This window comes from Bos javanicus, chromosome 7 (genome assembly GCF_032452875.1).
Source record: "Bos javanicus breed banteng chromosome 7, ARS-OSU_banteng_1.0, whole genome shotgun sequence".
In the NCBI taxonomy this organism is placed as follows: domain Eukaryota; kingdom Metazoa; phylum Chordata; class Mammalia; order Artiodactyla; family Bovidae; genus Bos; species Bos javanicus.
The window spans coordinates 10,686,911-10,710,786 of NC_083874.1; the positions used below are offsets into that span (position 1 = coordinate 10,686,911).

General features: G+C 45.2%; 1 protein-coding gene and 1 pseudogene across 4 annotated transcripts in view; one reads left to right on the top strand and one right to left on the bottom strand.

The window, feature by feature from the left end:
- Positions 1 to 10,597: 10,597 nt before the first annotated feature.
- The window catches only part of ZNF333 (zinc finger protein 333), a 30,809-nt gene continuing 17,530 nt past the window's right edge, over positions 10,598 to 23,876 (bottom strand). For all 4 annotated transcript variants that reach the window (XM_061421842.1, XM_061421843.1, XM_061421840.1 and 1 more), the window contains 6 exons: positions 23,301 to 23,388; positions 18,518 to 18,606; positions 17,643 to 17,769; positions 17,127 to 17,222; positions 16,352 to 16,428; positions 10,598 to 15,209 (listed from right to left, as the gene is read on the bottom strand). In XM_061421842.1, coding sequence (XP_061277826.1) covers positions 14,091 to 15,209; positions 16,352 to 16,428; positions 17,127 to 17,222; positions 17,643 to 17,769; positions 18,518 to 18,606; positions 23,301 to 23,388 — 1,596 coding nt within the window. In that variant the 3' untranslated portion in view covers positions 10,598 to 14,090. The remainder of the gene's footprint in view (positions 15,210 to 16,351; positions 16,429 to 17,126; positions 17,223 to 17,642; positions 17,770 to 18,517; positions 18,607 to 23,300; positions 23,389 to 23,876) is intronic.
- On the top strand, positions 18,618 to 19,818 carry LOC133250518 (large ribosomal subunit protein uL15-like; annotated as a pseudogene).

Here is a 23,876-nt window from a genome sequence, read left to right on the forward strand (position 1 = left end):
ACATTTACCAAGAGAGATATTTTATTTGAATTTGAATTTGATTTTAATGATTGATACCCTCAATAAAGTTAAAAGACTGAAAAAAAACCGAGGATGATTGCAGAGAAGAAAGTATATAAATGAGAAAATTAATATCACAGCTACTTTAAAAACCACATGTATTTGGAAATTAAATGTCCACTTTTAAATGATAGGTATATCTAAGAAGCCATAACAAGGAAAATTAGAAAATATTTATAACAGAATAAAAATGAAAAGAATATAAACTTCAATTGAAGAAAGTGGGGAAAACCACTAGACCATTCCGGTATGACCTAAATCAAATCCTTTATGATTATACAATGGAAGTGAGAAATAGATTTAAGGGACTAGATCTGATAGACAGAGTGCCTGATGAACTATGGAAGGAGGTTCATGACATTGTACAGGAAACAGAGATCAAGACCATCCCCATGGAAAAGAAATGAAAAAAGCAAAATGGCTGTCTGAGGAGGCCTTACAAACAGCTGTGAAAGAATGGAAGTAAAAAGCAAAGGAGAAAAAGAAAGATATAAGCATCTGAATGCAGACTTCCAAAGAATAGCAAGGAGAGATAAGAAAGCCTTCCTCAGCAATCAATGCAAAGAAATGAAGGAAAACAACAGAATAGGAAAGACTAGAGATCTCTTCAAGAAAATTAGAGCTACCAAGGGAACATTTCATGCAAAGATGGACTCGATAAGGACAGAAATGGTATGGACCTAAGAGAAGCAGAAGATATTAAGAAGAGGTGGCAAGAATACACAGAAGAACTGAACAAAAAAGATCTTTATGACCAAGATAATCACGATGGTGTGATCACTCACCTAGAGCCAGACATCCTGGAATGTGAAGTCAAGAGGGCTTTAGAAAGCATCACTACAAACAAAGCTAGTGGAGGTGATGGATTTCCAGTTGAGCTATTTCAAATCCTGAAAGATGATGCTGTGAAAGTGCTGCACTCAATATGCCAGCAAATTTGGAAAACTCAGCAGTGGCCACAGGACTGGAAAAGGTCAGTTTTCATTCCAATCCCAAAGAAAGGCAATGCCAAAGAATGCTCACACTACTGCACAATTGCATTCATCTCACACGCTAGTAAAGTAATGCTCAAAATTCTCCGAGCCAGGCTTCAGCAATACGTGAACCATGTACTTCCAGATGTTCAAGCTGCTTTTAGAAAAGGCAGAGGAACCAGAGATCAAATTGCCAACATCTGCTGGATCATGGAAAAAGCAAGAGAGTTCCAGAAAAACATCTATTTCTGCTTTATTGACTATGCCAAAGCCTTTGACTGTGTGGATCACAATAACCTGTGGAAAATTCTGAAAGAGATAGGAATACCAGACCACCTGACCTGCCTCTTGAGAAACTTATATGCAGGTCAGGAAGCAACAGTTAGAACTGGACATGGAACGACAGAGTGGTTCCAAATAGGAAAAGGAGTACGTCAAGGTTGTACATTGTCACCCTGCTTATTTAACTTATATGCAGAGTACATCATGAGAAACACTGGGCTGGAAGAAGCACAAGCTGGAATCAAGATTGCCAGGAGAAATATCAATAACCTCAGATATGCAGATGATACCGCCCTTATGGAAGAAAGTGAAGAGAAACTAAAAAGCCTCTTGATTAAAGTGAAAGTGGAGAGTTAAAAAGTTGGCTTAAATTCAACATTCAGAAAACGAAGATCATGGCATCTGATCCCATCACTTCATGGCAAATAGATGGGGAAACAGTGGAAACAGTGTCAGACTTTATTTTTGGGGGCTCCAAAATCATTGCAGATGGTAATTGCAGCCATGAAATTAAAAGACGCTTACTCCTTGGAAGGAAAGTTATGACCAACCTAGATAGCATATTGAAAAGCAGAGACATTACTTTGCCAACAAAGGTCCATCTAGTCAGGGCTATGGTTTTACCTGTGGTCATGTATGGATGTGAGAGTGGGACTATAAAGAAAGCTAAGCGCTGAAGAATTGATGCTTTTGAACTGTGGTGTTGGAGAAGACTCTTGAGAGTCCCTTGGACTGCAAGCAGAGCCAACCAGTCCATCCTAAAGGAGATCAGTCCTAGGTGTTCATTGGAAGGAATGATGCTGAAGCTGAAACTCCAATACTTTGGCCACCTCATGGGCATAGTTGACTCATTGGAAAAGACTCTGATACTGGGAGGGATTGGGGGCAGGAAGAGAAGGGGACGACAGAGGATGAGATGGCTGGATGGCATCACCAATTGATGGACATGAGTTTGGGTAAACTCTGGGAGTTGGTGATGGTCAGGGAGGCCAGGCATGCTGCAATTCATGGGGTCACAAAGAGTCGGACACAACTGAGCGACTGAACTAAACTGAACTGAACTGAAGTTACTCAGTGCAACACAATACAATATGAAAATCTTGAATAAGGTATGAAAACAAATAATGGATGCAACACTAGCAAAAAATACTGTGAAATTTGATCAAAATCTGTACTTTAGTCATAATACTGTTTCACATGTTAATATCCTGGGGGTTTTTTTTTACAGCCTAGCTTCTCTTTATATTCTCAGAAGTGGATCAGAAATTGCAAGCCTCATCAAATTTATTTTTTAAAAATCACTAAAATAATAAGCTTTCTAGATTTTTAGCAGTAATACTAGATGCCAGAACAAATGGAACTATACAAAGTTTTAGATGAATATAAGTTAGAAAACTAGCATTCTATTCATATTTAGTCAAAGCGTGAAGTCAAAATGTCATATTTTTTAACTAAGCAAAAATTTGTAAGTTTTCTAAAATATGGATATTATATATATAATATAAATGTTTTATACACACACACACACACACACACACACACACACACACACACACATATTTGTTGTTCATTCACTAAGTCACATTCTGCTCTTTGCAACCCCATGGACTGCAGCATGCCTGGCTTCCCTTCCTTCACTATCTCCCAGAGTCTGCTCAAACTCATGTCCATTGAGTCGGTGGTGTTATCTAACCATCTTATTCTCTGTCGCCCCCTTCTTCTCCTGCCTTCAGTCTTTCCCAGCATCACAGCCTTTTCCAGTGAGTCAGCTCTTTACATCAGGTGGCCAAAATATTGGAGCTTCAGCTTCAGTCCTTCCAATGACTATTCAGGGTTGATCTCCTTTAGGATTGACTGGCTTGCTCTCCTTGCAGTCCAAGGGACTCTCAAGAGTCTTCTCCAGCACCACAATTCAAAAATATCAATTCTTTGGCACTCAGCTTTCTTTATGGTCCAACTCTCACATCTGGACATGACTACTGGAAAAATGATAGCTTTAACTATACAGACCTTTGTTGGCAAAGTAATGTCTCTGCTTTTTAATACACTGTCTAGTTTTGTCATAGCTTTTCCTCCAATGAGCAACATCTTTTAATTTCATGGTTGCAGTCACCATTCACAGTGACTTTGGAGCCCAAGAAAATAAAATCTGTCACTGTTTCCACCTTTTTTTCCAACCCAGCTAAGCCAGCTTACCAGATCCCTGACACAGAGAAAGTCATATAATAAATTTGTGTTGTCTTAAGCTGGTAAGTTTGGGGGGTAATTTGTGATAAAGCCATTAAAAACTAATACACCCCATAAGAGAATTCTCCTTGATGAGGCTTGACATTATCTTCTCAGCCTTATCTTCCCCTCCACACTAGACAGTGCTCCTCTGACACCTGAATGTTGAAAGGCCAGGTTTTATCTTACACTGTTCCTGTCTCAAGGAGCCTCCAACTCCATCTAAGAAATGATCCTTTCTGTGTATTGTACAAATGGGTAATATAGCTAATATTCTGTAATAACTGTAAATGGACTGTAACCTTTAAAATTGTATTAAATGTTTTACATTTTTATGAATTAAAAATTATATAGACTTATGGATTGAATAGATTTATAAAGCTGTGTTAGTTTCAGGTGTAAGGCAAAGTGAATCAGTTATTCAGTTATGTGTATAGATATAGATATATATTCATTCTTTTTCAGATTATTCTCCTATACAGGTTACTACAGAATATTGAGTAGAATTCCTGTGCTAAACACTATGTCCTTATTAGCTATCTATTTTATGTATAGTAGTGTATATGTCAATCCAAATCTCCTAATTTATTACTTCTCCCCATGTTTCCCCTTGGGTACATTTGGTAAGTTTGGTTTTTATCTTTTATAATTTTTATTGGGGTATAGTTGATTCTGTTTCCCTGGTGGTTCAGAGGTTAAAAAAAAGAACCCCACTTGTCAGTGTAGGAGATGTGGGTTTGATCCCTGTGTCAGGAAGATCCCCTTGAGAAGGAAATAGCAACTCACTCCAGTATTCTTTCCTAGAGAATCCCATGGACAGAGGAGCCTGGTGGGCTGCTGTCCATAGGGTCGCACAGAGTCAGACATGACTGAAGCAACTTAGCATGCATGCATACATTGGAGAAGGAAATGGCAACCCATTCCAGTACTCTTGCCTGGAAAATCCCAAGGACAGAGGAGCCTGGTGGGCTGCTGTCTATGGGGTCGCATAGAGTTGGACATGACTGAAGCGACTTAGCAGCAGCAGCAGCAGCCAGTATTCTTGCCTGGGAAATCCCATGAATAGAAAGAGCCAGGTGGGCTACAGTGCAAGGGGTCATGAAGTAGTCAGACATGACTAAGTGAATAAACAACAACAATAGTTGACTTACAATGTTATGTTCGTTTCAGTATACAGCAAAGTGAATCTGATTTTTTTAATTTTTTTAACCGATGACCATAGTGGTGCCCAGGACCTCAGCTGCAGTGAGGTATCTGTCTGCACTTCCATGACAAGCCTCTATTTTTGGAGTTCATAACTCAATGATAGAAATATGCTTTGCAATGAACAACAACAACAAAAAAAAATCCTTTCTAACCAAAGCCTACATGTCAGTCAGTTCAGTTCAGTTCAGTCGCTCAGTTGTATCCAACTCTTTGTGACCCCATGCACTGCAGCACGCCAGGCCTCCCTGTCCATCACCAACTGCCAGAGTCTACCCAAACCCATGTCCATTGAGTCGGTGATGCCATCCAACCATCTCATCCTCTGTCATCACTTTCTCCCCTTACCCTCAATCTTCCCCAGCATCAGGGTCTTTTCAAATGAGTCAGCTCTTTGCATCAGGTGGCCAAAATATTGGAGTTTCAGCTTCAACATCAGTCCTTCCAATGAACACCCAGGACTGATCTTCTTTAGGATGAACTGGTTGGATCTCCTTGCAGTCCCAGGGACTCTCAAGAGTCTTCTCCAACACCACAGTTCAAAAGCATCAATTCTTGAGCGGTCAGCTTTCTTTATAGTCCAACTCTCACATCCATACATGACCACTGGAAAAACCATAGCCTTGACTAGATGGACTTTTGTTGACAAAGTAATGTCTCTGCTTTTCAATATGCTGTCTAGGTTGGTCATAACTTTCCTTCCAAGGAGTAAACGTCTTTTAATTTCATGGCTGCAGTCACCATCTGCAGTGATCTTGGAGCCCAAAAAAAAAATAAAGTCAGCCACTGTTTCCACTGTTTCCCCATCTATTTGCCATGAAGTGGCAAATATATTAACGCATATATATGGAATTTAGAAAGATGGTAATGATGACCCTATATGCAAGACAGCAAAAGAGACACAGATGTAAAGAACAGACTTTCGGACTCTGTGGGAGCAGGCAAGGGTGGGATGATTTGAGAGAATAGCACTGAAACATGAATATTACCATATGTGAAACAGATCGCCAGTCCAGGTTCGATGCGTGAGACAGGTGCTCAGGGCTGGTGCACTGGGATGACCCTGAGGGATGGGATGGGGAGGGAGATGGAAGAGGGGTTCAGGGTGGGGAACACATGTACACCCATGGCAGATTCATATCAATGTATGACAAAAACCACTACAATATTGTAAAGTAATTAGCCTCTAATTAAAATAAATAAATATTTTTTTTTAAAAAGAAATAAAAATCAAAATTGGAAAAAAAAAAAAAGAACCTGAACTTAAACTAGGTCTGTGATCTCAGTTGGAAGACCATGGGTTTTAGCTGGGTTTGAATCCCAGCCACGTGGGTGAGAGTCCCAAACAGCGTTTTGGCTGGGTTTGAGTCCCAACACACAGTTTCAAGTCCCAATCTGAGGTAAATTGTTTCACTCTCACCATTGATTACTTTTTCCTGTTCTTAAACATTCCCAAGTAGCTTGAAATGGACCATACATGTGATTATAATCCTACGGATTCTTTACCAGCTGAGCTAGCAGGGAGGCCCAAGCTTCCTGGGAGAAATGGTAAATAGCCACTCCTTAGGGTGCATGAATTGGAGAAGGAAATGGCAACCCACTCCAGTGTTCTTGCCTGGAGAATCCCAGGGACGGGGGAGCCTGGTGGGCTGCCGTCTATGGAGTCGCACAGAGTCAGACACGACTGACGTGACTTAGCAGCAGCAGCACGGTGCACAAGCTCTCAAGCTCAGCTGTGGAGAAATTTCTGCTTTTGATTTTAAGTGATAAAAATACTTCTTATTAAAATAAATCACATGAGAATTTACATGTATGTGTCCGTAGATGAACTGACAGGAAATATCTAGCATACATGCTTTCTTCCTCATGGTTTATTATGAGACCCACAGTTCTGCTTTTTTTATTCCTGGTATTACCAGCAAAAGTACAGCCTGCCTACTTGGTGGTGGTTCAAGTTTCCTACTAATAAGGGAGCAAAGGATGCAACTGCCCCCAGCTCACCCGCAAAAGAAAGTTTTGTGAATATCTCACTAAAGGATTCCCTCAACTCTGAAACTGGCATCAATCTACTGGTCATTCAATGAGGAGACGGGTCTGATATCACAAAACTAGTGACTGGCAGGGCCAAGCATCAGATTCTGTTTAATGGCAAAGCTTGTGCTCTTTCTACTATATTGCTCTCTTGTCTAACTAACATAACTGGAGTGGATGCAAAGAAAAACAAAAAAATGAAAATGAAAACAGCTAGGATAGAGAACCTAGCTTGGTGCCTGGCAATGCACAGGAATGGTCATCACATGTGAGCTTTATGGCATTATTTGTAAATGAGGCCTGAGGGGTGGATAGGCAGTAGGCACTGCAGGCTGAGGGATAACAGGATGGAGCATCTCAGGGGTGGATTGTTTTCCAGATAAGTAACTGGGATCATGGAACTACGATTCTTCAGGGCTAGGCTAGGAAATGTGAACCTCTTTCTGAGAGCAGTAGAGATCTATAAAAGAATCTTAGGGGACAGATGTTTGAAAGCCCAGAATCTATGGGAAGCAGTGGGACAGTCAGTTGGAGTCAGCACAAGCACCAGAATGCTCTAGGATGAAGTACAAAAGTCTAGTTGGCATTCACCCTAAATTAGGAAACTCCCTAGGCAAGTCTATTCCTACATAGAAATCAAACAGGCACCCAAATGCCAAAAAATGGGGGGCTTCTTTGTTAAGCTACCAACATTGGGGTGGTCATGACAGCATCATTTGCATCTCTCCAGTTACTAGGTACAGTTGTCAAGCAGCAAGCTGATGTAGGAGAAACACAGTCTCTACTTGCCCTCTTCCAAGGAGTCACAGCATTGCACATACATCCTCCATTTAGGAGCATTTGTCCATGTGAATTCATGTAGACTTAATGAGTATGTTTAAAGTTTATTTTCTGTCAGGCACGGTGCTAGACTTAAAGGAAGTGATAGTGAACAGGCTCCACGTGATCTCTAATCTCAGGGACCTTACAGAAAAGAGGAAGATAAAGTCCAGTAAACAATTCCCAAAAGCAGTGTGATTTAGGAAGTAAAGAACCTCATTTCTGGCTTCCATCGTGGATAGAGAAAACTGGTACACTTTGCTGCTACCACAGCAACAAGAAAAGCCTGAATAATTGGCAGAAACATAAATTTCTTGGAGGGAAGGGATTGTTAGGGAGTTTAGGACAGACATGTACACATTGCTATATTTTAAATGGATAGGACTTCCCTGGTGGTCCATGGGTTAAGAATCTGCCTGCCAACATAGGGAACATGGGTTCAATCCCTGGTCCAGGAAGAGTCCACACGTCACGGGGCAACTAAGACCATGAGCCACAACTACTGAGCCTGCGCTCTAAAGCCAGTGCTCTGCAATAAGAGAAGCCACCACAATGCGACGCCCGTGCCCCTGCTCATCGCAATTAGAGAAAGCCCACATGCAGCAACAAAGAACTGCCTCAGCCAAAACTAAATAAAAATTTTATTAGAATAAATAAAAAATGAAGTGGATAACCAAGGACCTACTGTATAGCACAGGGAACTCTGCTCAATGTTATGTGGCAGCCTGGATGGGATGAGAGTTAGAAGGAGAATGGATACACGTATACATATGGCTGAGTCCCTTCCCTGTTCACCTGAAACTATCACAATATTGTTCATTTTCTATACCCCAATATAAAATTAAAAGTGTAAATAAAATATAAAAAGAAACACACACACACAAAAAAAAAACCCACATAACTTTCTTGAACCCAGAAAGTGTAACCAACTAACCTGAAATCTAGGGGATGAGATATGGACAGAGATATGGATATGAGCACTGGCTCACCCATAGCACAGGATGAAGACAAGAGAGTAAGATGCGTGCTAGAATTTGTAATCAAGTGCTAAATGCCAGACATGTGTCTGATAGAGACTCTGGAAGCTTCACACACAAGGCAAGTTCTAACCCACTCAAGATTCTTCTTGCACCACCAGGCACTCATAAGGAAGATTATGGAGAGGGCCAGAGATGGGGAGAAAGTGTCCCTCCTCAGCCAGATCCACAGAATCACTAGGACATGTTCTATCTTCTAAGTTACTACAGACAACATTACCACCAGTGGTTTCCCTACCACATAACCACAAAGCCTTTTCCTAACCTCTAGCGGCAGTTTTCTCACCATATTTATAGCCATTAAGTTTCCTCACCCTTCTCATCTGCTTACTTGCTCCAAAGTTCTAAAGTCAATGCCACACTTTAAGCTTTTGTTTCAGCCACATCCTATTTCTGATACAAACGTCTGCGTCAGTTATGTATTGCTGCCTAACCAGCTTATATGCTCACAGTTCTTTGAGTCAGCATTTGAGATGAACTCAGCTGGGCAGTTCTGATACCCAGGGTCATTCATGAGACTTAAGTCACCTGATGGCTTGTCTGGAGTCAGATGGTCTAAGAAGGCCTCACTCACCTGTCTGAGGATTGTTGCTGACCATCAGCAAATCCTCTCTATGTGGAGTCTACTCCTAGAAGAGGCTGGCCCAGGTTTCATCATGCTGCCAAGAATCTAATCTTGAGCTAAAAGATGGCAAAGGCTAATGTGTTTTTCTTCTTTTTTTAATCATTTACATTTGGCTGCACTGGGTCTTCGTTGCTTACTCTCATTGCAGTAAGCAGGGGCTCCTGTCTAGTGCAGTGCACAGGCTTCTCACTGCAGTGGGTTCTCTTTGTTGCAGAGCACAGGCTCTATAGGATGGGCAGTTTTCAGTTAACTTCAGCTCCCAGGCTCTAGAGCACAGACTCAATAGTTGTAGCTCACAGAGTTGCCCCATGGCCTGTGGGATCTTTCTGGACCAGGGATCAAACCAGTGTCCCCTACACTGGCAGGTGGATTCTCAACCATTGGACCACCAGGGAAGTCCCCCAATGTGTTTTTCTAGCTTCTATTTCTATCATGTTTGATAATGTTTCACTGACCAAAGAAAGTCATGTGATCAAGTTCATCTTCAAAGGGTAGAGAAATAAACTCCACCTCTTGATACGAGGAGCATCAAAGTCACACTGAAGAGAGGTGTGCATAAGAGAATGGATGAAATTACCATGTAGCAATCTACAACATCGCTATTCACACACACAAAATAAAGCAAGACAAAACATAAGAAATTACTCACCCACTAATACAGCTATAAACAAATTGACAGTAGCATGTGCTGTCCAGGATATGAAGCACATGAAACTTTACTGATGTGGTGGTTGGTTGTTTACTTGCTGAGTCATATCCAACACTTTCTCAACCCCACGGACTGTACCCTGCCAGACTCCTCTGTCTATGGGATTTCCCAGGCAAGAATACTGGAGTGAGTTGCCATTCCCTTCACCAGGGGATCTTCCCAGCCCAGGAACTGAACTGCCATCTCCGCCTGGTGGCTCAGAGGTTAAAGCGTCTGCCTCCAATGCGGGAGACCCGGGTTTGATCTCTGGGTGGGGAAGATCCCCTGGAGAAGGAAATGGCAACCCACTCCAGTGTTCTTGCCTGGAGAATCCCATGGACGGAGAAGCCTGGTAGGCTACAGTCCACGGGGTTGCAAAGAGTCAGACATGACTGAGCGACTTCACTTTCTTTCTTTTTCTTTCTTTCTTTCTTTCTCTTTCCCATTGAAAGTGATTTGCTCCTTTACCATTTAACCACTGAGTCACCAGGGATTCCCAATTGTTGATGGAAGTACGAATTGTTTCAACCACTCTGGAAAACTGTTTAGCAATATCTACTGAAGCTAAAAATATGCCTATGCAATGACCCAGAAATTCCACGTCTAGGTTTTATACCCAAGAGAAATAAGAAGATATGTTCACAATAAGATGTACACAAGAATACTCATAGCAGCTTTATTCATAACAGCATTGGCAAAGAACCCAGATGTCCATGAACAGAGTGAAATTTTTTAACTGTAGTGTATTCAGACAATGGAATATTACACAGCAATTTTAAAAGAGCTCTACTGATAATGTGACAAAGAAAGTTCATAGGCACTATATTAAGTGAAAACATCAGACACAAGAAGGCGTACTGTGTGGTTCTATTTTTCTGAACAAGAAAAACAAATCTATGGTGCTAGAAGTCAGAATACTGGTTAACTCTGGAGATGGGGCTTATCAACCTGGGCTGGGCCCAAGAGGACTTTCTGGAAAGATAGAATATTTTCTTTTTGATGTGGGTGGTATGAAAGTGTCACTCAATCGTGTCCAACTTTGTGACCCTATGAACTGTAGGCCACCAGGCTCTCTGTCCATGGACTTCTCCAGGCAAGAATACTGCAGTGGGTAGCCACTCCCTTCTCTAGAGTGGTATAGATATAGATATAAAATTCACTGAGGTGAACACTGAGACTTATGGACTTTTACATAAGTTATGTCTCAATTAAAGAACTTTAAGGGAATTCCCTGGCAGTCCAGTGGTTAGGACTCTGCACTTTCACTGCCAAGGGTGTGGGTTCAATCCTTTGTCAGGAACTGAGATCCCACAAAGCCTTTCAGAGTGGGGAAAAAAAAAAAAAACTTTGAAACACAAAAACAGAACTTTGAGTACAGGGGAAAATGGAGAACAGCTCCCTGCAGTGAAGTTCTGTAGAGAGAGCCAAACTGTCACTTACCACCTGCAGGACCTCAGTTAACTCAACTTATCAGGCCTCAGTTTCCTCATCTGTGAATTGGGTATAATAACAGTACCTTCCTCAAAGTGTCATTGTAAGGACTAAATAACTTAAAAGATACAAAGTTTAGGGTAGTAACTATAATACTATCTAGCAATAATAAGCATAAATAATCATTTGCTATTATGATGACGAATGGCTAAATATTCATTGCTAGGGAGAAAGATGGCCACTATAAGAATAAAAGGAACAATTAACTGAAAGCTTACAAGATGTCAAAAATCTTTTAATTCCATTGCTTCAAAATATATGAAATTTAAAATGAACAGAATTAAAAGACTCATTCAGCAATTCATACGTATGGTGGGAGAGTTTAACTTTCTCAGTAAACGACAGACTGGAAACTGCTAAGGACTAAATGTTGGTGCTCCCAGGAGTTGACATGCTGAAGCCTAACTCCCAAGGGGATGGTGTTAGGAGGTGAGGCCCTTGGGAGGTGATTAGGTCATAGGGATGGAGCCCTCATGAATGGGATCAGTGCCCTTACAAAAGAGACCCCAGGGAGCTCTCTTGCTCTCCTTCTGCCATGTGAGACATGGCAAGAAGATGGCCATTTATGAACCAGGAAGTGGGGCCTCCCCAGACATCAAATCTGCCAGCCGTGATCTTGGACTTCCTATCTCTAGGAACTGTGAGAAATAAATTTCTGTTGTTTGTAAGCCACCCAGTATTTTTGTTATAGCAGCCTGAGCTAAGACAGAAACCAGTATTTTAAAATGTGTAAAAGACTTTTATACACAAAGAGCATGCTCCATCTAGTGGACATCTGTAGGATACAATACATTGATTTCCACTGTTCAAGAAGCATTTCTAAAAATGAATCATATATTAAGTGCATCAGTTAGAGACTGCATTCAGCCACAATAAACCCATCCCTGCCCTCCCCCAGATTCCCCTCCCCCCAAAAAAGACAATGTCATGTACCAGTAAGAAGTGCATCTTTTTCGTGTAAACAAGATGTCCAGAAACAAACAACCCAGGGCTGGTACACCCTCACGAGGGTACCAACCGGGGAACCAGGATGGTTGTAGCTCTGGCCACAGTCTATTATTTTTTAATCTATTATTTTTATATGTTTAATTTGGCAGCACCATACAGTTGTGGGATCTTAGTTCCCTGACCAGGGTCAAACCCTCAGCCCTGTATTGGAAGCTCAAAGTCCTAACCACTGGACCACTAGGGAAGTCCCCCACACTCTAGACTGTGGCTTTTGCCCTTGTGGTCACAGGATGCCTCCTCTAGCACCAGATATGGTGCCCGCTTGTACAAAAGGCAAGAAGGAGAGAAAGTGAAAGCGTTAGTCGCTCAGTTGTGTCTGAAGACTCTTTGTGACCCCATGGACTGTAGTCCGCCAGACTCCTCTGTTCATGGAATTCTCCAGGCAAGAATACTGGAGTAGGTAGCCATCCTTCTCCAGGGGATCTTCCTGACCCAGGGATTGAAGCTGGGTCTCCCGCATTGTGGGCAGATTTTTCACCGTCCGAGCCACCAGGAAAGGAGGAGGGGGATCTGGCTAAATGAAACCATTCCTTTGTGACATCTTCCCCAGGACTCACACTCAATGATGTCTCCTGCTGGCCAGGACTGGAGAAGTGGCCTCCCCTGCCAGCAAGAACGACAGGGAGGTGGAAGTATCTTAATCATGCACATTCCCTGATGGTGTAGTGGTTTGAATGTGGCCCCGACCACCACCATCACCAAAAGACATGCCCACCCAGAAACTCTGGTGGTGAACTCAGTTGGAAAAGAGTCTTTGTAGATGTCATTAAATTAAAGATCTTGAGATGAGGCCATCCTGGGTATCTGGGTAGACCCTAAATCCGATGATGTGTCCTTATAAGAGACACTTAGGAGACACAGGAGAGGACACTGACACACAGAGGAGAAGGCCGTATGAAGATGGAGGCAGCGACGGGGACGACACTGCTACAAGGCAAGGCACACCTGCGGCCACCAAAAGTGGGAAGAGGCAAAGAAGCCTCCTCTCCTAGAGACTTTAGAGGGGACGTGGCCCTGCAGACACCTTGATTCAACTTGTGCCCTCCACAAGTGTGAGAGAATAAAATTCTCTTGCTTTAAGCCACAAAATATATATATATACATTGCATAGTCTCAAACTGAACAAATAAAACCTAGGTGCTTTTGCAAGTAAGAAGGGGCAGTTTTGGCAGGCAACTACCGAGACATGCCATTTTCCAGGCAAGAGTACTGGAGTGGGTTGCTTTTTCCTTCTCCAGGGGATCTTCCCAACCCAGGGATCAAACCCAGGTCTCCCGCATTGCAGGCAGACACTTTACCGCCTGAGCCATCAGGGAAGCCCTAGCCCTAAAAGCAAATCTCCACAAATACTTAACATTCAACAACATAAAGATCACACACTCTGCTTGTGGTGTGTTATGTGTGTGTGTACACGTGCTCAGTGGTGTCTGAGTCTTTGTGACCCCAGGGACTGCAGCCTACCAGGATCCATGGGATTTCCCAGGGAAGAATACTGAAGTGGGTTGCCATTTCCTTCTCCAGGGGATCTTCCTAACCCAGGGATACACCCCTCCTCTCCTACATTGGCAGGCAATTCTTCACCACTGAGCCACCATATAGGATGTCACTAAAGGAGTACTATGGGAGATGATTACGGCCCCAGATGTTTAGTCTGTAGAAACAGGAAGTTCATCAGCAAGGGGCCCTTCCATGGGAAGAGACACAGATAAAGGAAGGTTGTCAGTCCTGACGTTTTCTCCCCTGGCGTGAATCCTCTTGTGCACGCTGAGTGAAGAGCTGTGTCGGAAGGCTTTGTCACACTGAGTGCATTCGTAGGGTCTCCCCGTGGTGTGGGTTCTCACATGGACGATGAGGTGCGAGGACTGGCCGAAGGCTCGCCCGCACTGCGGACAGACGTAGGGCTTCTTGCCGGTGTGGGTCCTCGCGTGTTTCCTGAGGGATGAGGGCTCCCCGAAGGCTCGTCCGCACTCTGGGCACGGGTAGGGCTTCTCTCCGGTGTGGATCCGCATGTGACTCTTGAGGGTGGAGAGCCGACTCAGGACCTGCCCGCAGGTGGCGCACTCGTACAGCTTCTCACCAGTGTGGATCCTCTTGTGCACGTTCAGGTTGGTGCTCGTGCGGAAGGGCTTCCCGCAGTGGTTGCACTGGTAGGGCTTCTCTCTGGTGTGGGTGCGCACGTGCGTCTTCAGCGACGAGTGCTCCCGGAAGGTCTTCCCACAGTGGCCGCATTCGAAGGGCTTCTCTCCGGTGTGGGTCCTCATGTGGCTCCTCAGGGAGGATGGCTGGGTGAAAGCCTTCCCACAGTCCTTGCATGAGTAGGGCTTCTCGCCCATGTGGTTCCTCTGGTGCAGGATCAGGTTGAAGTTCCTCGTGAAGGTCTTCCCGCACTGGCTGCACTCGAAGGGCTTCTCGCCGCCGTGGGTCTTCAGGTGGCGCCGCAAGTTGGAGAAGTACTTGAAGGCCTGCCGGCACTCCTGACACTCGAAGCACTTCTCCGCGGTGTGCGTCTTCTCGTGACGGATGAGCTCGGAGCTGTACCTGAAGGATCTTGCACATTTGTCGCACGTGTAGGTTTTATCCCCGCTGGGGACTTTCTCGGGCACGATGAGGCGGGTGGTCCGGAGGAAGGATTTTCGGCTCTCTCGGCCTTCAAAGGGGTTTCCTTCAGTAGGAAATCCCGGGTACTGAAAAAGCGGTTTGATGCTGTCAAAGGGCTTCCCAAGCTCATCGTATTTATAGAGGTTTTCTCCGACCTGAGGTGGCTCCTGTCAATTGAGGAAAATGGGAAGACCAGAGGCTTTACTGCAGTCACAGGTATTCTCCCACAAGCAAACTGTGTGTAGGAGAGAGGCGGTCCTATAGCTCAAACTTTTACCGACCTAGTGTATCTCTGCCATTGCTACCCTGAGTTCCTTCAAGAGGATACTCTGCCACAAAGAGCCATCATTTTCATTACCTTCATGGGACTTCTTAGAAGAAGATTTTTTTTTTAATTGTTAAAGGCTAAATTAAGTCTTGAATGTTCTACATCTATGTCAGATTTACAAAAATGGTAAACTTTGCACTGTTTACAACAGCCAAGACATGGAAGCAACCTAAATGTACATCGACAGAGGGATGGATAAATTAGATAAAGTAATGGACTACTACTCAGCCATTAAAAAGAATGAAATAATGCCATTTGCAGCAACACGGATGGACCTAGAGATGGTCACATCTGAGTCAGAGAAGGAGAACTATCGTATGACGTCCATTGTAAATGGAATCTAAAAAGAAATGATATAAATGACCTCACTTGCAAAACAGAAACAGACTCACAGACTTAACAGTACAACCTTTGGATGGTTGCTGGCCCGGCGGGGGAGGGGGGTGGGCGGAGGGGGAGGAAGCAGGGGGTGGGGACAGGAAGGGACAGTTAGGGAGTAGGGAATTTGGGTAGCGATGGACATGATGGACATGTACACACTGCTATATCTAAAATGGATAACAAAAGGACCTACTGTATAGCACAGGAAACTCTGCTCAATGTTATGTGGCAGCCTGGATGGGAGGGGAGTGTGGGGGAGAATGGAGACATGCATATGTATGGCTGAGTCCCTTCACTGTTCACCTGAAACTGAACATTCTCCTGAAACACAATACTGTTAACCGGCTATACCCCAACACAACATACAAAGGTTTTAAAAACGGCTAGCTTTGGGGACTCTGTTAAGATACATCTTGATCTACATTTAGAGGTTTTCCCCCCAATTCATGACATTCATAGACTCTCTCCCAACAAACTGCTTTCTCCTAGGTGAGTACCACTGGCCTTGAGTCTCTCTCTGAGCTTCCTGAGTTTCTAGCCTCCAGCAATCCCAGGCTTTTCCTACTGTAGAGGACCAAGAATAATCCCTTTATGCCTTACCCTTTTCATGCCAATGGATGGAATTGCCGCCAAAATATCTTGATTAGGAATTGAGTCTTGGTGTTGAAAGTGAGGACCTGGAATGAATTAAGGGGGAGGAAATATCAAGTGCACAGGGAAGGAAACTCTGGGATAAAAAGGACCAGTAAGCTAGATACATGCACATTTTTTTAAAATATTAATCCTAAATATGTGAAGAAACTGAATAAGAGGAACATATCAGGACTTCCCTGGTCCAGTGGTTAAGACACCATACTTCCAATGCAAGGGGTCCAGGTTTGATCTCTGGTTGGGGAACTAAGATCTCACATGCCACATGATGTAGCCAAAAAATAAAAATTTTTTTTTAAAAAAAAAGGAAAATATTAAGGAGCAAAAACAATTTTTAAGGTGTTTGGCTATGTGAAGAGTTAAGAAGTAATCACAGGAACAAGGAGTGGAAATCGTAGATAATTTTCTAAGAAAAGATTCCATGAAGACTGAGCCTGATGTTGAGAGAAAGTCTTAGTTAAAAACAGAGTGGGGAGGAACTGGATGAAATATACACATGAAAGTGCTAAATGTAAATAGGAGGTAGGATAATTTACTATGTTCTATGAAACCAGAGTAAAGTATTAGAGGTAAAAAGGCAAGGGAAAGAGGAAAGAAAGTGAAATTTACTGAGGAAGCTCAACCCAACAGCCTTCCCCATCAAGGATTCTGAAAGTGTTTCTAAATCTAACACACTCATCTTAGCGACCAGAGCAGGTGCTCCCCTCGCCTGCCTGGTGCTCACCTAAGTGGGCTCCTGGGAAGATCCCTCTCTCTGTGACGCACAGCTCTTCTCTTTGCTCCAAATGGGAAGACATCCTGGTTTTACAGAGTTGATCACCTGCTCATGGGAAAAGATACAGGGTGTGAGCAGACTGTGCCTGCCACGCAATTGGGGCTGATACTCTAAAGTCTTCAGGGTCAATGCAGATGGGAACAGCAAAAAGGCACGCCTACATTCTGATGTAGGCTTCCTTCACAAAGGAACTAAAGTGCAAGCTCCCTCACTGGGTCCCGAAGAACAGTAGGGCTCTCTAATCCCCACAACCCAGGGCCTGGCTCAAGGAGGCACTTAAGGAGCCCAGGGAGAGCAGACAGGCCTTCATTTCCATAAGGAAGCCACAAGACCATAATGAGCACCATGAGGTGCTATCTCTTCACTGGTCTGTCTCTTCACCTCTGGATTCCCCAGACCAGCACAGTTCTGGGAACCCCCAGTGGCTGCAAGAATGTGTGCATGAAGCAGCAAGGCTGGCCTTACCCACAGAGGCCAGGTTCCTGTAGTTCTCCAGCATCACGTCTCTGTAGAGGCTTTTCTGGGCAGAGTCTAGAAACAGCCATTCTTCCGGTGTGAACAGCACAGCCACATCCGCGAAGGTGACTGGCTCCTAAAATATACATCCAAGGGTTCAGCCAGAGGCCAGGGGTTCAGCCAGAGGCCAGCGCCCCCAGGACTCGAGAGGACAGTGAGGGGCTTGCAGGCCTGGGGAAGGGAGACTCCCACACACAGGATGTTCAGATATGGTTCTAAGGTCCCTCAGCTCAGGCCTCAGAACTGGAACTTTTCTCCATCTATTCTTCCCTCCAAAAATGAGAGCATCCCGAAGTGTGGCAGCCAAGGACCTCAACTTCATGACATGACTTAGCTACTAACAACTAGCCAGGACTTCCCTGGTGGCATAGTGGGTAAAAATCTGCCTGCCAATGCAGGGGACACAGGTTCAATTCCTGGTCCGAGAAGATCCCACATGCCACAGACTAAGCCCACGTGCCACAACTACTGAAGCCCGTGCACCCAGAGCCCATGCGCCACAAGAAGAGAAGCCAGTGCAATGAGAAGCCCGTGCACTGCAACGAAGAGTGGCCCTTGCTTGCTGCAACTAGAGAAAGCCTGAGCGCAGCTACAAAGACCCAGTGCAGGCAAAAATAAATAAATGATTTAAAATAAAACAACAACTAGCCTGGAAATCCTTGCCCCTAACCCCAGGGTCCAGCAAGTGAAGTCACTGCTCACCCACCACTAGAGGCCCAGTGCCTGGAAGCCTAGACACCAGCCCTGTGGGGTTGAGAAGCTCCCAGACACGGGGAGGGGACAAGGAGGCAAAGCAGCAAGAAGAGCAAGGACTTCTTGCTTACCTGTGGATAGGTGGTCAGTCCCCCAGGAGTCATGGCTTCTTCTTCTATGCTCCCCTTCTGGAGCCAGGCAGGGCCTTGAGCGGACAGAGCTGCAGGAGAATAGGAGAGCCATGAGGGTCTCAGCAGCAGGGCTGAGGCTGCCCACCTTGACTGTGAGTGACCACAGGTGCACACACTCCCTTGGACAAACACACACACGTACTGTACACTGAGACAAGCATGCACATATGCTTGCAAACACCCACAGCTACTTGGGCACGTGGGCACACTCACCCACACCAGTACACACACATGCATACACTACGTGCAGAGACACATACACAGAGACGCACCACACATACACAAGCACACATACAAACACACAGAAATATACAGAAACACACACAGCTCTTTCATCTCAGACACCAATATGCCATCCAGACTAAGGAAGACCCGAAAACTTAGGGGCCACATGAGCCACGCCCGCATCATGGGAAACACCCAGGAAGCTGAGCTAACACTGGTGGCCTGCTTCACCACAGGATCAACTTGGATGAATATCATGCAGGAGACTTTGGGAAAGTCGGTACAAGGCATTACCACTTAAAGAGGAACTAGAGCCTCTGTCCAACTGTCAAACTTGATAAACTGTTAACCTTGGTCGGTGAGAAGATCCAGATAAGTACTGTTGAGAACAAGACTGAAGCTGTCCCTATCACTGATGTGGTGTGATCAGAAAGATCTGGGGGAAAAAAACTCCCAAAGCAGCCTGTCATCATGAAGGCCAAATTCTACAGCAGAAGAGCTGAGAAGAAGACTATGGGTGTGGGAGGGGCTTGCAGAGAAGGAAATGGCAACTCACTTTAGTATTCTTGCCTGGGAAATCCCAGGGACAGAGGAGCCTGGCGGGCTACAGTCCATAAGGTCAAAAGGGGTTGGACATGACTTAGCAACTGAACACCACCACACCAGCTTGAAGCCACATGGTGGGAAATTCATTAAATGTCATCAAATGCTCCCGCATGGAACTCTGTTCAATGTTATGTGGCAGCCCAGATGGGAGGGGAGTTTGGGGGAGAATAGATACATGTATACGTATGGCTGAGTCCTATATGTATATGACTCAGCTTCACTGTTCACCTGAAACTATCACAACATCATTAACTGTCTATACCCCAATAAAAACTAAAACGTTTTTATTTTTAATGTTAACGAGTACTTTAAAAAAAAGAAAAGAAACACACACACATTTCCTCCATTCCAAATTTCTGAAGCCACAGTCTCGATTCACCAACAGACTCTGAAGTTTCTAAAGCGCTCCTTTCTCCCCCTTGACTCAGCCCTGGGTCAGCCGTTCCTCCCTGACTGCAGGGCCCCTTCCTCTGTCCTGACTCTGCAGGGTTGGTACCGCCCAGGACATACCACAAGCCGAGCACAGAGAAACCACCACTTCCCTGGGAGCCTGCCTGAGAAGGAAGTGTCCTTCCCTTCCTGTCTTCAGATCGATAACATTCCTCCCCCACACCAGGCTCCTCACTCTGGCCTGCCACAGAGGAGAAGTGATGCCCGCCATCCCATCTCCCTATACCCCCACTTCCTCTCTCAGTGGGACTTTTCCCTCAGTCATTAAATCTGAACCATGTCCAATCCTGATCCCATGTTATCAGTTTCCCAGGGCAGCTATTAAAAAAATAATAATAATACCACAACTGGGTGGCTTAGAACAACAGAATTGTATTCTCTCAGGGTTCTGGCAGCCAGAAGTCCAGGATCAAGCCGTCAGCAGGGCCAAACTCCCTCTGAAACTCCGGCTGAGTCATTCCTTGCCTTTTCTTGGCTTAAGGTTGTTGTCGTTATCCTTAAGTCGTATCTGACTCTTTGCAACCCCATGGACTGCAGCATACCAAGTTCCCCTGTCCTTCACTACCTCCCGGAGAGTTGGTGATGCCATCCAACCATCTCATCTTCTGTCATCCCCTTCTCCTCCTGCTCTCAATCGTTCCCGGCATCAGGGTCTTTTCCAGTGAGTCAGCTCTTTGCATCAGGTGGCCAAAGTATTGGAGCAACAGCTTCAGCATCAGTCCTTCCAGTGAATATTCAGGACTGATTTCCTTTAGGGTTGACTGGTTGATCTCCGTGCAGTTGAAGGGACTCTCAAGAGTCTCCTCCAGCACCACAATTCAAAAGCATCAATTCTTTGGCACTCAACTTTCTTTATGGTCCAACTCTCACATCCATACATGACCACTGGAAAAACTTTGGCTTCTGGTAGTGAAGGTCAATCCTGGGCTTATAACTGTGTCCCTCAAATCACTGCCTCTGTTGTCATGTGACCTTCTCCCCCACGTGTCTCTGTTTTCACAAGGCATCTTCCCCTTCTTAAAATGGCACAATTCATATGGGATTAGGGTCACGACCTCATCTTAACCTGATGTCATCTGCAAAGACCCTATTTCCAAACAAGGTCACGTTCACAGGTAACAAGGGTTAGAACTTCAATATAGTCTGGTGGGAGGGGGGCCCACAATACAGCTCTAATACTCCACCTTTCCCTCTGGCTACTGTTTTATCTCTTTGTTCCCCATCATGGGCAATCTTTGTACTCATTCCCTCACCTTGTATTCAGTTCCAAAACACTACCATTCAACAACCAGCACCTCACTAGGGTCCCCTGTGACCTCCATCTACAGGGAGGATCTAGTAGAAATGTTCAGTCATCCAATCCCTCTATCTTAAAACCCACCACCCCGGGCTTCGGAGGGCTTCCCTGGTGGCTCAATTGGTAAAGAATATGCCTGCAATGGGGGAGACCTGAGTCAGGAAGATCTCCCTGGAGAAGAAAATGGCAACCCACTCTAGTATTCTTGCCTGAAAAATCCCATGTACAGAGCCTGGCAGGCAACAGTCCCTGGGGTCACAAAGAGTCGGACCTGAATGAGTAACTAAACACTTCCACTTTGCCAGGCTTCGGCACCTAACTCCCAGCCTCCTCCTCCACTCCTGTTCAAGTTCCTGCCCCATCACTTGCTGGTGTCCCATAGGGATGCCAGCATGCTTCTCCTGCATTGGCAGGTGGGTTCTTTAATGCTGAGCCACCAGGGAAGCCCCCAGTTCCCCTCCCATAAGTGCCCCAAATTGGTAAATGAATGTATACATAACCCACCAAACTATCTCAACTTGACCTCCTGAATACATTTTACATAGTTCCATGCTTCCCTACTGTGCAGACAAAAGTTAACATAGCCCTCCTGACTGCTCTCCTTAGCAAAGCCAGCTGGCAAGGCTGGCCCTTAGCTGGCCGCACAGCATGTGGGATCTTAGTTCCCCAACCAGGGATTGAACCCATGCCCCCTACATTGGAAGCATGGGGTCTTAACCACTGGACCACCAGGGAAGTCCCAGAACTTGGATTTCGAGACAGTTCCCCTGACCCTAACTGATAAGAGGGGCTCACTCTGCTTAAACTGTCTGTACAAATAACGCAGTCCATGTTGGATGCCTGCTTTCTTTCCAGAAGCCTGGAGTTTAGATATGTGTTGGGCAGATGGTGCCTACATGACCAGCCCCCAGGGAAAACCCTGGGCTCTGAGTCTATAATGAACCTCGGTGTAAATTTCACTGTGCACGTGTTGTCACAACTTGCTGCTGAAGGAATTAAGCGTGTCCTGTGTGACTCCACTGGGAGAGGACTCCGAAAGCTTGTGCCTGGGTTCCTCCAGGCATCACCCCAAAAGCCTTTTCCCTTTGCTGGTTTTGCTTTGCATTCCTTCACTGGACTAAATCAGAGCCATGAGTACAACTGTAAGCTGAGTTTGGGGCGTGGCCTTAGGGACCCCTGACACGCCTACCCCATACTCACTCCCCAGACTGCAAGGCCCCAGGGGGAAGGTGTCAGGGGTTTGTCTGCAATTGCTTCCCAGTGTCCTTCTCACCACAGGATGACAGTCTAGAGCCCTTCCAGGGTAATTTAAGAGCAAAGAGTACTCCAAGTACTCCACGAGTACTTTATAGCACAGATGGCCAAAAAGCACGTAAAAAGATGCTCAGCATCGCTGGTCATTAGAGACGTGCAGATCAAAACTACAGTGAAGTTATCACCTTGTACCTGTCAGAATGGCCATCATCAAAAAATCTACAAACAATAAATGCTGGACAGGGTGTGGAGAAAAGGGGACCCTCCTTCACTGTTGGTGGGAACGCAAATTGATACAGTCACTATGGAGAACAGTATGGAGGTGCCTTAAGAAACTAAAAATAGAACTACCATATGGCTCAGCAATCCCTCTCCTGGACATATACATGGAGAAAATCATAATTCAAAAAGATACATGCACTCCAACGTTCACTGCAGCACTTATTTACAATAGCCAGGATACCGAACCAACCTAAATGTCCATTGAGAGAGAAACGGATAAAGAAGACATATATACGATGGAATACTGTTTGTGCTACATTTTCAGACGTGTCCAACTTTTGCAACTCCACAGCCTGTGGCATGCCAGGCTCCTCTGTCCATGGGATACTCTAGGCTAGAATACTGGAGTGGGTTGTCATGCCCTCCTCCAGGGGATCTTCCCAATCCAGGGATCAAACCCACATCTCTTTTGTCTCCTGCATTGGCAGGCAGGTTCTTTACCACAAGTGCCACCTGGGGAGCCCATAAAAAATAAGATGACTTTATATATTCTCTCCCTAAGACAACGACTGCAGTCAGAAGAAAGGAAGGTGGATCCAAGTTCCCAGACACAACAGAACACAACACAGGAGGGCCCTCGGGCTGTAATTCCACCAGGCTCTTACTCACCAGCACCCCCAGCCCTCCACAGTCTGGGGAGGCCCAGCGCAGGCTCCAGCGTGGCCACCCTCTGCATCTGCACAGCCACCTTCAGCCCCTGAACAAAGTGACAGGAACAGATTGTAGAGTCACAGCGTGGGTGGGATCCGCTCACACCTGTTCACCCAGACTGAACTGGTGTGACTGGCCCTGCTTTGGGAAACATGCTAAGAGGAGGGACAAGGCTCGTTCACCACGTCCAGGTTTACAACTCCTCAACACAAAGCTAATCAGTGTCATGGAATTTCAAGTCCAAGACAGGACAGAGAGAGGGGGCCCAGGTAGGGAAGGCCTCATCTAAGCAGCCTCTGGGCAGGGTGGGGGGTTGATTCTGGGGCACAGAGAAGCAGTAGATGGCCAGTAGACTGAGGGGTGAGGCAGGAGGCATGGGTGGAGCCCTGCAAATGAGGGGGTGTTAGTAAACTATTCCCAAGGGGAAAATCCCTGCTGTGGGAGAAGGGAACGGGAACCCTCCTATACCAACGGCCACTCCCTTGGGAAAGGTGTTTGAACCAACTTGTATATATTTCTTTTTAATTTCTATTT